General features: G+C 47.0%; 1 protein-coding gene across 3 annotated transcripts in view; it reads left to right on the top strand.

Moving 5' to 3' along the window:
* The window catches only part of CNNM1 (cyclin and CBS domain divalent metal cation transport mediator 1), a 59,253-nt gene that overhangs the window by 32,618 nt on the left and 13,766 nt on the right, over positions 1-12,869 (top strand). For 2 of the 3 annotated variants that reach the window (XM_032313274.1, XM_032313276.1), the window contains 3 exons: positions 358-405; positions 3,534-3,596; positions 12,636-12,799. In XM_032313274.1, the coding sequence (XP_032169165.1) occupies positions 358-405; positions 3,534-3,596; positions 12,636-12,799 (275 nt within the window). The remainder of the gene's footprint in view (positions 1-357; positions 406-3,533; positions 3,597-12,635; positions 12,800-12,869) is intronic. The other variant, XM_032313275.1, reaches the window with a different exon arrangement.

Raw genomic sequence — 12,869 nt, forward strand, 5'->3', positions numbered from 1 at the left:
AGCAGTGGGATATGGTGGAAGAGAACATCTGGGTTCAAGTCCTGACTCCTCTTAGGGACTCTCTATACAAGCCATTTAACTCCCTAGACTTTAGTTTCCTCCTCCGTAAAATGGGTGTCAGAGTCCTTTCTTAATCGGAGAGTCTCTTCATGGAAGTCCGTGGTAAACTGCAGTGTTATCAAGTGTCAGGAGTGGATAGTGGTATTTTTCTGTATGAAAAGACAAGTTTATTTTGCTTTTTACACTTCCATTTGATTGCCTGGTTTTTGCAGAGTTCATTGGTGCTGCGGGTGTGGTGGAGGAGGGGGCATTCCCTTAAGGAGGTGTGCGTTCTCAACTGCATCCTTCTGTCCTTAGATAACGATGTGCGGAAGGTTGGAAGCCTGGCTGGATCCTCAGTCTTTCGTATGTATCTCTCAAACCTCTCTCCCACCTGTCCCCATCGTAGTCTTGTCTCAGCCCACTCTGGGGACCTGGACCGAGCACTTTGAGGCTGGGCTGGGGCTAACCCAAATGTTGGCAACCTCTTTGTAATGTTCTGCCAGGAACACTGCCTCCTGCCAGGTACCTACAGACCACAGGTGCCTCGTTTCTGTGTTTGGAATGTTTCCTGCTGCTTCTCTGCTTGTGTGCAAGGGACAAATGGCAGGGAGGGAAGTGGTGAGGGGAGGGGACCCCATTTATTGTCACCTGCTGGGAAATGCAGGCTGGTGATTGGGTGCTCTGATGCAGGTTCAGCCTTTACTTCTCTGCATCACCCACTGGCCTTTACTTTACCTGACATAGGTCTGTCATTACTGTATTACATTACCGTACCGTAGGAAATGCCCACAAGGTCTTAGGATGTGGGTCCCAGGCTGCCATGGTATGTTGCTTACCTGCTTCTCTTTCCTCGTTACACGTCTCAGCTGGTGGAGAGCTGGCTGCCAGTTGGCTGTGCATGCTAGTGCTGGCGGTTGCCACAGGGCTCATGGCTGGTTTGTTCTGCCCCTTCTGTGCTCTACCTTCTTGCTGTTTCCTGTGTGGGGATATTGTACTTGCGCTTAGAAGGGATGGTGTTTATTGGGATGTAAGCGTGATCCAGAACAAATTATTTCTCTAGATTTCTTTTTGGTTCACGGGTCTGAATTTTGCGTTGCTTTCAGCTGTTCATGTTTACTGCGGTGGCCATTTTCATGCCAAATGGGGTGTTTTCTCTCATCATAAAAAAGATTTTTACGGAGGGCTTTCTATTGGGATTTACCAGAAGATCCTAAAGCTTGATCTCACAATCGCTGGCACAGGAAAGGTAGATACCATTTTAACACAAAGAAATTAAAGAATTGACTTGCTCCAAATTACCCAGCAAGTGGATGACTACCCAGATGCATTCCCATGTCCTGGCTAGTTCACAAAGCACAAAGAAATTGATTTGAGACCCATCACGTTCCAGAATGTAATTTCCATGTAGAAACAGTGGAATGGTTTACAGTGTAATTTATACCTTAGCCGAGCAGAAGGCTGAAATGAAGTTGAAGTATCTGTCCATACCCAAGGCATGGCCCAACATGAACAGAAGGTCAATAAAAGTAAAGCCCTGGTACATATGACACTTATATAAGCCAACAGATCTCAAGCAAGGTTGAGGAAGGAAGCATCATCATCTTAGAATAAGAACTCTGAATGGGAGAGGGGTGAGCTATAGGACTAGGAAAATCTTGTTTCTCTAAAGGAGATTTCCATCCATCACATAAGGGCTTGCTTAGGGTGGGTTAATTCCTAGGATTCTAAATGTTACCCAGACATTTGGCCCTGTTCTGGCTCTTTCAGAAGACCAAAAGATAGGGGGACAAAGAGCTACATGAGACTCCCCAGCCCACGTAATATGGATGATCTTTTTTCTTTGAAAAGAAAATTATTTTAAAAATCTTGGGAAGTTGTTACCTGGTTTCCTCCCTTCCTTCCTTCTTTCCTGTCTCTAGTTCTTTCTATCCATATCTCCTTCCATTTTATCAGTGAGACAGGCATAAACTTGTAATACTGATCTCTCCTTCAAAACTGGTTAACTAAAAAGGAGCATTAAACTTTTCCCTCCCCTCACTTCTGAACATCTTTATAATCTTCAGAAGGAGAAAGAAATCGAATTAACCAGTAGGGGTGTGCACACATTTTCCATCATCCCCCACAAGCGCTCCCCACTTAGCAAAGTACAGTGTGAAATATGGGCCAAGGCTGCCACATCCCACAGTTATGCCTGGGTGCACCCCCACCCCAGGGTCTAGCTGCCCAGCATCACTCAACAGCAGCGAACCTCAGCCTGCAGTCAAAGGAGAGCATAAGGGAGTGAATTCTTTTAGGGTCTGGGTCTGGCCAACTACCCTTGTCCTGGAAGCCAGCCTATAGTTTTATTAGCCTTTGAGAGAGAGAAATGGGATGAGGGGTTCGTCAGAACACTAGCCCTGGGACCTAGCCTCAAAGTCGAATTTGAGATTATGAGTAAGTCACCTGGTTTTCCTGTGCAGGGTAAAGGGAACACAGCCAGCACTGTCTCGTCTCTCTTGGATCTGATTGCCAGGGACTCTAGGAGGATCACAGTGAGCCTGGGAACTCTGAAGAAACCAGGCTTGAGTTTCTTCAAGCCCACGGGGCAATGCAAGCAGGGAGAGGCTGTCTCCTCCCTGTTTGGTGGGGTATACATTTCATTTGCACCCCAAGAAACTCTAGGATGCTTCTTGAGACTGTGGGGTTTCTTATCCCGGTACGTCTCACAGTGGGAGCCCATTCCAATATTCTTTGACATCTGGTGTCAGACCGAATGATTATCAGTCAGGTAGGTATAAATCTCCCCCGCTACCTGGCGCGCGTAAACTCAGTACAGTCACCTGGCACGGCAGGTAAGACCACAGAAGTTGCCGGTTTCGGTGCGCTGTCCTCTACAGACTGACTTCATTTAGTCCCCAGGGAAGGGACACTCTGAACAACTGGATAAGAGGGAGGAAGACAGATTTCCCAGACAGAAACACCGCTTGATCCGGCAATGCACAGTTGGCGCCCGGCACTGGGAGCACCGAAGAGCTGCTGGGAGGCTGAGGCAGGCTTCTTCCGGCCGCCGCTGGCTGGAGCATGCGCTCTGCTTGGAGCCGCGGCGCAGGCGCGCAGAGCCCGCGGGCAGTGGGGGAGAGCCGGGGGCGAGGCGGTGCGGGACCCCCAGCCTATTTGTGGGCTCACGGAGAATGCTGTAGACACACGTCCGCACCCCGCAAGGGACCCTTCTTGCTCTTGTCATCGGAAGGTCGAATCCCCTCCAAGATTACTGCGCATCTTTCCGGAAAGACTTTCAGCCAAGGCCGTTTTACGTTTGGGTTTCTGGAGGGTGACTTTGAGAGGATTTGCAATTTCCCTGTTCTCAGAGGCAAGATTCCTTTTTGCAGAGAAATGTGACGTTGTGAAAACTCAAGAACAGACTGACTCACACACTTTGCTCTTTTGTCTTTCTCCTTTTCTGTTTATCTTCCCTTTTGCAACTCACAAATCCTTGGCCCTTGACTCTTTAGTGCCCGTCTCTGTGTCCCGTACCTTCGCCTTCAGCAGAGGGGACTCTCTGGCGGGCTCCCCAGGTAAACATGCGTGGGTGTGTCGGGTCTCCGTAGAGTCAGTGGGGTGTGCAAGAGGCCATTGGTCTCTGTCGCTGTCCTGCGAGGGAACTAGTGTCTCCCACAGGCACTGCCAGGACTAAGGCGTAGCCCATCGCACAGATAACACTCCCTGGCACACAAGGCCCAGGCGTTGCTGAGTCAGTGGTGTCACTTGTGAATTTAGCTCCTGCGGGGAGAGATGGTAGAGTGAGAGCTGGTGTGAATTCTTCCTCATCATTTGTCTCGCTGCAGAATGGAGGGATGAGGAGTGCAGCAGGAGAGGACTAGAAAGAACCAACAGAGTACCACCCCTTACTGCTACCTATTTTCCCTCCACCATTCATTCTCTGTGGCCTCTGCCTTTAGCTGACCACTAACTAACCCAGCCTCATCTTCCCCTGTAATGTTGCTCTCTGGTGACCATATTCTCTCTGGCCTTACTCATACAAAGAATATGTGTAAGAATTTCAAAACAACTTTTCATTAGGTTTATCCTCTGTTGTTAATTGTATGAAAGTTGCTGGATTTCTTTTTAACTGGGTCAGGCAGCTCCTCATAGAACTACAGAGTAACCCAAGGGTTGAGGAGAATGTAATCAGTCTAAATAATTGATGAAGTGTTTGTATTGTTTCCATGTCTAGAGGATGCTCTCTCAGGCTCATGAAACAAGTAATGAGCAAACCAAGAATCTCTGTCTTAAACCTCCCTGAAGTTAGAATGTAAAAACACGTCCAGTTCCCTGTACCCCCACCCCACATCTGTCTCCCTATCCTAGTGCCACAATAGGATTCTGAGACCCCATCATGACCTCAGCCAGCAAGAATTCAGTTGTGTTTTGCTATCTGTACAGTAGACCCTCAACTTTCAAAAAGGCTGTGTCCTGAGACCTCAAACCCCCAAGTTTGCAGCTTCAGAAGAATTTATGTTGACTCCTGTTTCTTCCAAATCACATTTTTCCCATCAAAAACCATCTGGTTCCCATGTTTATCTGTACAAGACAAGTTAATCACTTTCTCAAATATCATCAAGGTTTTCTCTCTCATTTAATGATTTTCCACCAAGAAATAAAATCTTTCTTGCTTTGTGAGAGCTCATGCTTTCATGATGACTACTGACCAGCACGGTCCATGTGGGGTGCCAAGCTGGTGCCTTCTACCAGCTAACTGGTCTACTCCTGCCTGTCAGCAAAATGAGAAGTGACCACATCATGGACCTTCAAGATCCTTCACATGCAGGGAATCTTCATGAAGGAAAAGTAGCTATGAAGCTTCAGCCGAAAGGCAAGGCTTACATTTTTAAAAGATACTCAGTCAGAAGGATCAAAGCAGGGATGTCATTACCTTTTAAATTACCCTCAGTGAACCAGACAAGCCAGTTCTCTGTAATTTTGTAACTCCAGTTAAGGGAAGGTTAATTCTAGTTCATTGATATTTATTATGAAAAACTTGATGGTAAGCCAGCATCAGACCAAGGTGAAGGTGACTTGTTCCTGCAGTGTGACACCCCCAGCCCCACCCCCACCAGGAGGTGCTGTAACTTCTGATCCAAGCCTGGTGGGTGGCAGCTGCTCCAGAGAACTCTTTCCATCTTCCCCTCATTTTCCATTGCCTGGGTCTTCAACCCAACAAGAAATAAGTGAGCCACAAAGCTGAGAGAGCAGGCCAACTTCTTCCCACCCTTGTTTTATCTTTGCAGAGTGGAGCAGTGACGAACAAAGCAGGAAAAAAGAAAGGGCGGGAGCTTTTGATCTTGATGAAGTCCCAAAAGTTCATTTTTGCTTTTGTTTCCTTTGCCTTTGGAGACATATCTTGAAAGAAGTTGCTGTGGCTGATATCGAAGAGGTTACTGCCTATGTTCTCCTCTAGGATTCTGATTGATTCCTGTCTCATGTTGAGGTCCTTTATCCATTTTGAGTTTATCTTTGTGTAGCTGTCCAATTTTCCCAGCACCATTTATTGAAGAGACTGTCTTTTTTCCACTGTATATTTTTTTCTGCTTTGTCAAAGATTATTTGACCATAGAGTTGAGGGTCCATATCTGGGCTCTCTACTCTGTTCCACTGGTCTATGTGTCTGTTTTTATGCTAGTACCATGCTGTCTTGGTGATCATAGCTTTGTAGTAAAGCTTGAAATCAGGTAACGTGATGCCGCCAGTTTTATTTTTGTTTTCAACATTTCCTTAGCAATTCGGGGTCTCTTCTGATTCCATACAAATTTTAGGATTATTTGCTCCAGCTCTTTGAAAAATACTGGTGAAATCTTGATTGGAATGGCATTAAAAGTATAGATTGCTCTAGGCAGTATAGACATTTTAACATTTATTCTTCTGATCCAAGAGCATGGAATGGTCTTCCATCTTTTTGTGTCTTCTTCAATTTCTTTCATGAGTGTTCTGTAGTTCCTCAAGTACAGATCCTTTACCTCTTTGGTTAGGTTTATTCCCAGGTATCTTATGATTCTTCTTTTTTTTTTTTTTAAAGAATTTTTTTTTAAAGATTTTATTTATTTATTTTACAGAGAGAGATCACAAGTAGAGAGGCAGGCAGAGAGGGGGGGGGGGAGCAGGCTCCCCGCTGAGCAGAGAGCCCAATTCGGGACTTGATCCCAGGACCCTGAGACCACGACCCGAGCCAAAGGCAGCGGCTTAACCCACTGAGCCCCCCAGGCACCTGGTATCTTATGATTCTTGGTGCTACAGTAAATGGAATCGATTCTCTAATTTCCCTTTCTATATTTTCATTGTTAGTGTATAAGAAAGCCACTGATTTCTGTACATTGACTTTGTATCCTGCCACTGCCAACTGCTGTATGAGTTCTAGTAGTTTGGGGGAGAAGTCTTTTGGGTTTTCCGTATAAAGAATCATGTCATCTGCGAAGAGAGAGAGTTTGACTTCTTCATTGCCAATTTGGATTTAAAAAAAAAAAGAAAGAAAGGACGGGGATGCCTGCCTTCTCCTTTGACTCTCTCCTCCCCACCTCCTTTCACTCGGACTCCTTTTGTCTGGCCCCATACTTGATTTATGATCCAAATACAATTATTTGCTTATATTACATCTTGCCCCCATCTTACACAGAGGAGAGAGAAATCCTGGAAATTAATAGGGCCTTTACGTTTAAAAAGAACCCAGTCATTTCATTTGATCCCCACAACAACCTCAGGAGATGGGAAGGAATTAACATTGCAAAACAATAAGTAGGGAAACAGCCTCTGAAAACATTGAGCCATCCAGCAGTATCACCTGTGTAGTGAGAAGGTGAAGGATGAAGACTGGAATCCAAATCTCTCTCTTCCTTACTGTTATATTTTTTTTTCTAATTTCTCCAATTCTTTTTTGATTTTTAACAAAAAGTTTTCACTTGAAATGAATAAGTCACAGGAATAAAAAGCAACGCAAAAGGAATAGTCAGTGACACTGATAGCGATGTAATAGGATAGAGGGTAGCTTGTCAAATCACTAAATGGTACAACTGAAAACCAATGTAACACTGTATGTCAACTATACTCAAAACAAAACAAAGTTTCCAGTTTTATAGAGACATAATTGACATATAAAACTGTAAATTTAAGATGTATGTGATAATTTGATAAATATATATTGTATACATTGCAAAATTCTTTTGTTGTTTTAAATTCCAGTATAGTTAACATACAACGTTCTTTTAGTTTCAGGTATACAATATAGTGACGCGTGGCATTTTAGAAACAGAACAAATGAGCAAAGAAAAAAAGAAAGAGAGACAAACCAAGAAACAGACTCAAACTGATGGTTCCCAGAGGAGAAGGGATGGGGAGACGGATAAAATAGGTGATGTGGATTAAGGAGTGCCCTTGTCTTGATGGGTGATGTATGGAATCTGAGTTTCTTAGGTCCTGCTTCTATTGTCCTGGACTTGGCTACCCCTCTGAACATGGGCATTTTGTGCCCCCTAGAGGACTGTGACTTACTAGCATTTTGAAAGCAGTCATGATAATGAATTATGGTGGTCTCTGTGGATTGAGGCCATCAGTCCCTGAACCAAAGATTGCCACCATTATCCATACATAGGCAGTTTCCTTCTATTTGAGCTTTAGTTTGAAATAAGGAGAGAGGAGTGGTTTTGTGCATTGCATTGCTTCCAGGGTATGATGTAATTAGCCAGCTTTGCAGGTGCTTTCATTTAAAAAGTAGCCTTCTGATCAACCCACTGAGAGTTCACAGCTCCACTGCAGTTATCATCCCCTCTCCCCAGACTCATTCCTTTTTTTTCCCAGTGGAGATGATTTCAAGTTCCCCATGACAGTCCTTCCAAATCCACAAAAGCACAGAGGCAGGAAAGAGGTCAGGAGCAGTGATTCTTTTTCAGTGTTCAAATGACATCTGTAATGTGCTTTGAGATCAATGGGGACCGTTTCCTCCCAGAATATAGAGGGAGTCTCTAAAAATAATCCTTTTACTTTGTGAAATGTGGTAAGTGGCAATACTCCTTTGGGTTGGCTTGTGTGTCGTAAACATTTGGGAACCATTAAAGCTCCGTGTAATGTGAGCGAGTTCATCTGGGCTCCTAACTTGGGCTGATTTGCAGAGTTCACATTGTAGCTTTGACAGAGAGCTTTTGGCATTTGGTTGTCTGATGTTGAATATTACCCCAGAATGATGAATTTTAATAATCCTAGTTTGTACTCTTATAGGCCTATGTAATTAAGGTCCCCCATCCAGTTTGGAGAACACAGGTGGCCCATGACACAGTGACTATGATGAGAGAGGGCTGTTCCCTCTTGTCCCTCACTGATGCTCCAAAAGATAGAAGCAGGCAGCCGCTGAACCCTACTTTCCCTTCAAATCCCCAGACTGAAATAGGAAGTGGGGCATTCTCCTGTATCATGGGTTCTGCTCTAGGTACAGGTGTCATGAGTGAGGCAAGCATCACAGAGCTGTGTGTAGGTTCAGGGAACCTCGTGCCTATCAGTGCACAGGAGATTCCATTCAGCCCCAGTTAGAGTGTCAAATCCTCTTCCACCCCCTCTCCCGCCCCACACCCAATTGTACCCCAGGATCTTCTCCGCCCAACCTCAGTATCTCCAACTTGCCGTCTAGGACAGATATCCCTTGCAGCCTGACTACGCAGAGGCTGAAGGAAAGGGGTCTATCACGCTTCTCCACAGCACCTCGGAGTCTAGAGAAGAAAACCCGGCTTCCCACCACCCAGTCTCCAGGGCTAGCTTAAGGGTGCGATGTGAGGAAGAGGGGACAAAGGGATATGTCCGCGGCGTGGCCTACCTCCTGGTGAGGAATTCTGTGGTCAGTTTGATCACTGTTGGATCTGTCCCCTCTTAGACCTCTTTGACTGTAGTTTCACATTTTCCTCTTCACTTCACTCCCCCCGGCCTGGGCCTCTGCTCTTAGGAAATGCCAAGGGGAATTATACAACTTGAACTCGTTTGCCATGCTGCTGGGACACTCGTCTGTTACTGATTTCTTCTCCTTTTTTATTAAAAGCATTTCCATTTCCCTTGCTCAAAAACCTCTGAGTGTATGTGCACAATTACCAAAATGCCGAGTCATCAGCATCCTACCTATTGAGGAATGTCAGGCTCCGGGACATGAAAACATTGATGTTGCACAACACTCACACGAGCTGGGACTTCCTTTGTTGTGAAGTGAGGCTTTTTTTTTTTTTTTTTTCCTTTGAAAAATTGCTTTTATAGGCCCGACCTTTATAAGACAGTTGTATCTTTTCGTATTGGGAATCCTTTGGGATTCTGAATAAACCTTCAATAGCTTTGTTCTTACTTGAAAAAAACAGAACACAATACTTCTCCTCCTAGCACGACAGTGATGTCACTTGCATTTGACGTGTGGTCCTGGGAATGACAGCAGAGTGGCATGCCGGTGGGGACCAAAGCTCTGGGTGGGATGGGGAGGCGTTTGTGGCCTCTGTTTCCAACAGAGTGTGGAAGTGATTCAGGCAGAGCCTTCTATGGCTGAAAGTGGTCTAGTAGATAAGAGAGCCTTGTCTCCCTGCCATCCTCCTGGCATATGCCTGGGATTGTGATATAAGGGATGACAAGGTGGAACAGGACACATGGGGTATATGTAGCACATGTCCCACCAGGCAAAACCCTGGAGGGTTGTCAGGGAGAGATGGTTATTTCCCAGGCCCTACTTATACTCCCTTCGATGGTTCCAAACTGCGCTGAGGACAAGACCCACCAGGTCAGGTTATGGTGGTCCAGATTCTACTCACATGACAAAGAAGTCACCCTCCAGCAGAACTGCCTGCCCCCCTTTTCCACAGCTGTTACCCTGAGGAAGTGCCATTGATTTACTTGGCAGCCACCACCTCAGAAGACCACAAAGGGTCTAGCCAAGCCAAGAACGCACCAGCTTGTTTTCAAGGGACCAGAACTAGAAGTGAAACGCATGTTCTTCTGCCCAGTACTGCTGCCATTTACAGTCGCCTGGGTGCTTCACTCTGTTCTCCATGGCACCGTCACTGGCTTCAGTCCTTGGTCACTGTGGAAGAGGGTCTGGCCCTCCATCTCCCAGTGGAGAAGTAGGGCCCTAGAGACCTGAGGCCAGGATCCCCAGTTTCACGTGCTTTAGGTAAACAAAGTCCTGGTTTTCCCTGTGGCTTCTCCTCAAGTTACTGTACCAAAGCCCGAGGCCTCTTGGTGCCCTTGAGTCTCACTGCACACTCTCTGACTCTGTCCAGCCACAATGTTGGAGTGTCCTTCTCTTTGCCCTTAGTTTCTTGGAGAAGTCAGCTTCCCCAGGATGATTTTAAGTTGGAAAGGCAAGGCTTTCCCATCCAGGATGCTTTGAGAGCTCTGAAATCTTTTTTTAAACAAAATTTAGGTTCTACATTAAAACTCTTTAAGGGATGCTTAAGTTTTGATTCATTCATTCTCTACATTTTTATTGAGCACCTACTCTAGGCCAGGCATAGTGCTAGATACTGAGTGGACCACAATGACCAGAAAACACAAGACCTCTGTCCTCGTGGAATTTAGCATTGAATTGAGTAGATGTCACAAGTACAAACACATAATGAATTAAAACTTGTGAAAAGTACATTGAAGGAATGAACAAGGGACAGTGATAGAAGAAAACAGGGAAATCTTAGGACAGCCGAAGTCTTCAGAGAGGGTAGCTTTCAGCTTCGGCTGAGACCTGATGACCAAGGTCTTAGCTGGGGAGGTAGAGGGAGGTGGGCAGGAGAAATGGCATCTTCTGAAGAAGTGGGGGAACACTTGCATGATTGAGGGCAGCAGAGCAAGCAGGGGAGGGAAAGAGAGTCCTCAAGATGAGACCAGACAGGAAAGCAGGAGTCAGGTCATGAGGGACTTTTGGGGACAAAGCAAGGAGTTTAGGGGTCCAGGGAATTGGGACGTGGTGGGGGGAAAGAGATAGAGACCAACAGGCCTATGTCCACAGTGGAGGTGAGAAGGCCTGGTATGGGGCTGGGGGAGCAGCAAGGGTCTGGGGGCACCCCCCCAGGTTTCCGGCGTAAGTAATGGAGTATACGTGAGGGGCACTTCGGGAGAGGAGGACACTGGAATTAGAATCCTTAATTCTATAATCCTATCAAGGTAGCGATTGTTATGGTTCTAAAGAGAAAAATGATGCTGCCTGTTGTTATTTTACCCTTTCCACTATGTAGTTTGCCAGACAACGGTAACAGCTTGCAGCTAAACACACCATCAACCCTCAAGGACTCGCTCCAAATAGATGCTAATCAATTATCTTGACTGGTGGCACCGTTATCTACTGAGACAGGATTGAATTCCCACGGTTCTCCCCTGAAAGCACAGGAGCGGAATTTCTGAGGAGCCAGACTCCGCACTGGAGCCCCTGAACTCAGTCTGTGTTCCGAGAAGCTCACAGCACGCCCCTCCCCCTCTGGGGAAGGAATCATGGGATGGCACTCTCCCTCACGTTGATTCTGTGCTTGAGATCAGGCTCGGGTCACCTGAAGAACCTCTCTTCTATTGATCCAGGGAGGGTAGTTCACATAATCCTTTTAGAAACCAAGGGCCGTGGTCTTAATTGAAGTTTCCCTAGAAGGTTCTTGAAAATGGGAAAACAAACCAACCAACCCTGACTCGGAACATTTAGGATGCCTGTGGATTATTCCAGTATCCCCTGCTCTCGTGTAAGCCTAGATGGAGTCCTGCCTTAGACCCACACTTTAGAGGACCCCACTTTGGCCCTCCTCAGTCCTAGCCCTTTCTGTGGGGTGAGGAACTCACGGGGCCGGAGCCTGTGTTCTGCCTCTTGAACCACAATTCAGATGGAGGAACCCCGGAATTCCTCCTCTAAGCCACCCCGGGGGAAGGGGACTGGGAAGCCCCTAGGTCAGGGGCTGTTTGTCCCCATACAGCCCTGTATCATGTTTTCCGCTTTAACAGAAATCCTAAGGAGTTGGACCTTGCCTTCCAAGTTATGCCAGCATAATTGTCAAGGACAAGGATGGAGCGAATTTTAACAGTTTCTTCATGTGACTCAAATCGGTACCCATATAGTTTGTGGGCCTCTGCATGTCCAGGGTCCTGCCAGTGTTAGGGCAGACCTGAGTGATCCCTGCTAACATGCTCATCACCACAAGGATCAGTCGTCTGTGACTTCAGACCTAAGGCGTTCGCCTTTCTGAACAACGAGGCTTGTGAGCAGAGTTGAGATCCTGGCAGAGGTCTCTCGCTCAGGCGGAGCTATACCCACACCCACAGCATGGTCCTCATCTCTGACATTAGTCCAAAGACCCGAACTGAGAGAGGCTGCGGACCGCCTCTGCCCAGCTCCTCCCAGGTGCAGGGTATGGGGAGCTGGAGGGGCCTGAGCAGAGCCGAGCCCTGAGCCTCCGCTGTGAACAGTGTGGGCCTGGGTCTAGCACCTGGGGTTAGTGTTGCCCAGAAGTCCCTCCGGCCCTCAGTAAACACCTCTCTCTCTCTCCCCTCGTCTCTGTCTTTCCATCCCCCTCTCTTGCCTCCCTGCCCACCTGTCCTTGCCTTTTGTCCCCCGGCCTCTCCCCCACCATCTGCAGTAAACCGGTCCCCTTCTCGCTGCAGCGGCTTGAACCGCTCCGAGTCTCCAAACCGCGAGCGCAGTGACTTTGGGGGCAGCAACACCCAGCTGTACGGCAGCAACAACAACCTGTACACTCCTGACTACTCAGTGCACATCCTGAGCGACGTGCAGTTTGTGAAGGTAACTCCCCCGGGGGACCGTCCCCATGCCAGCCAGCCAGCCAGCGGGTTGGAATGCGCCTCCCCGTGCC

Source organism: Mustela erminea, chromosome 14, assembly GCF_009829155.1.
Source record: "Mustela erminea isolate mMusErm1 chromosome 14, mMusErm1.Pri, whole genome shotgun sequence".
Taxonomy (NCBI): Eukaryota; Metazoa; Chordata; class Mammalia; order Carnivora; family Mustelidae; genus Mustela; species Mustela erminea.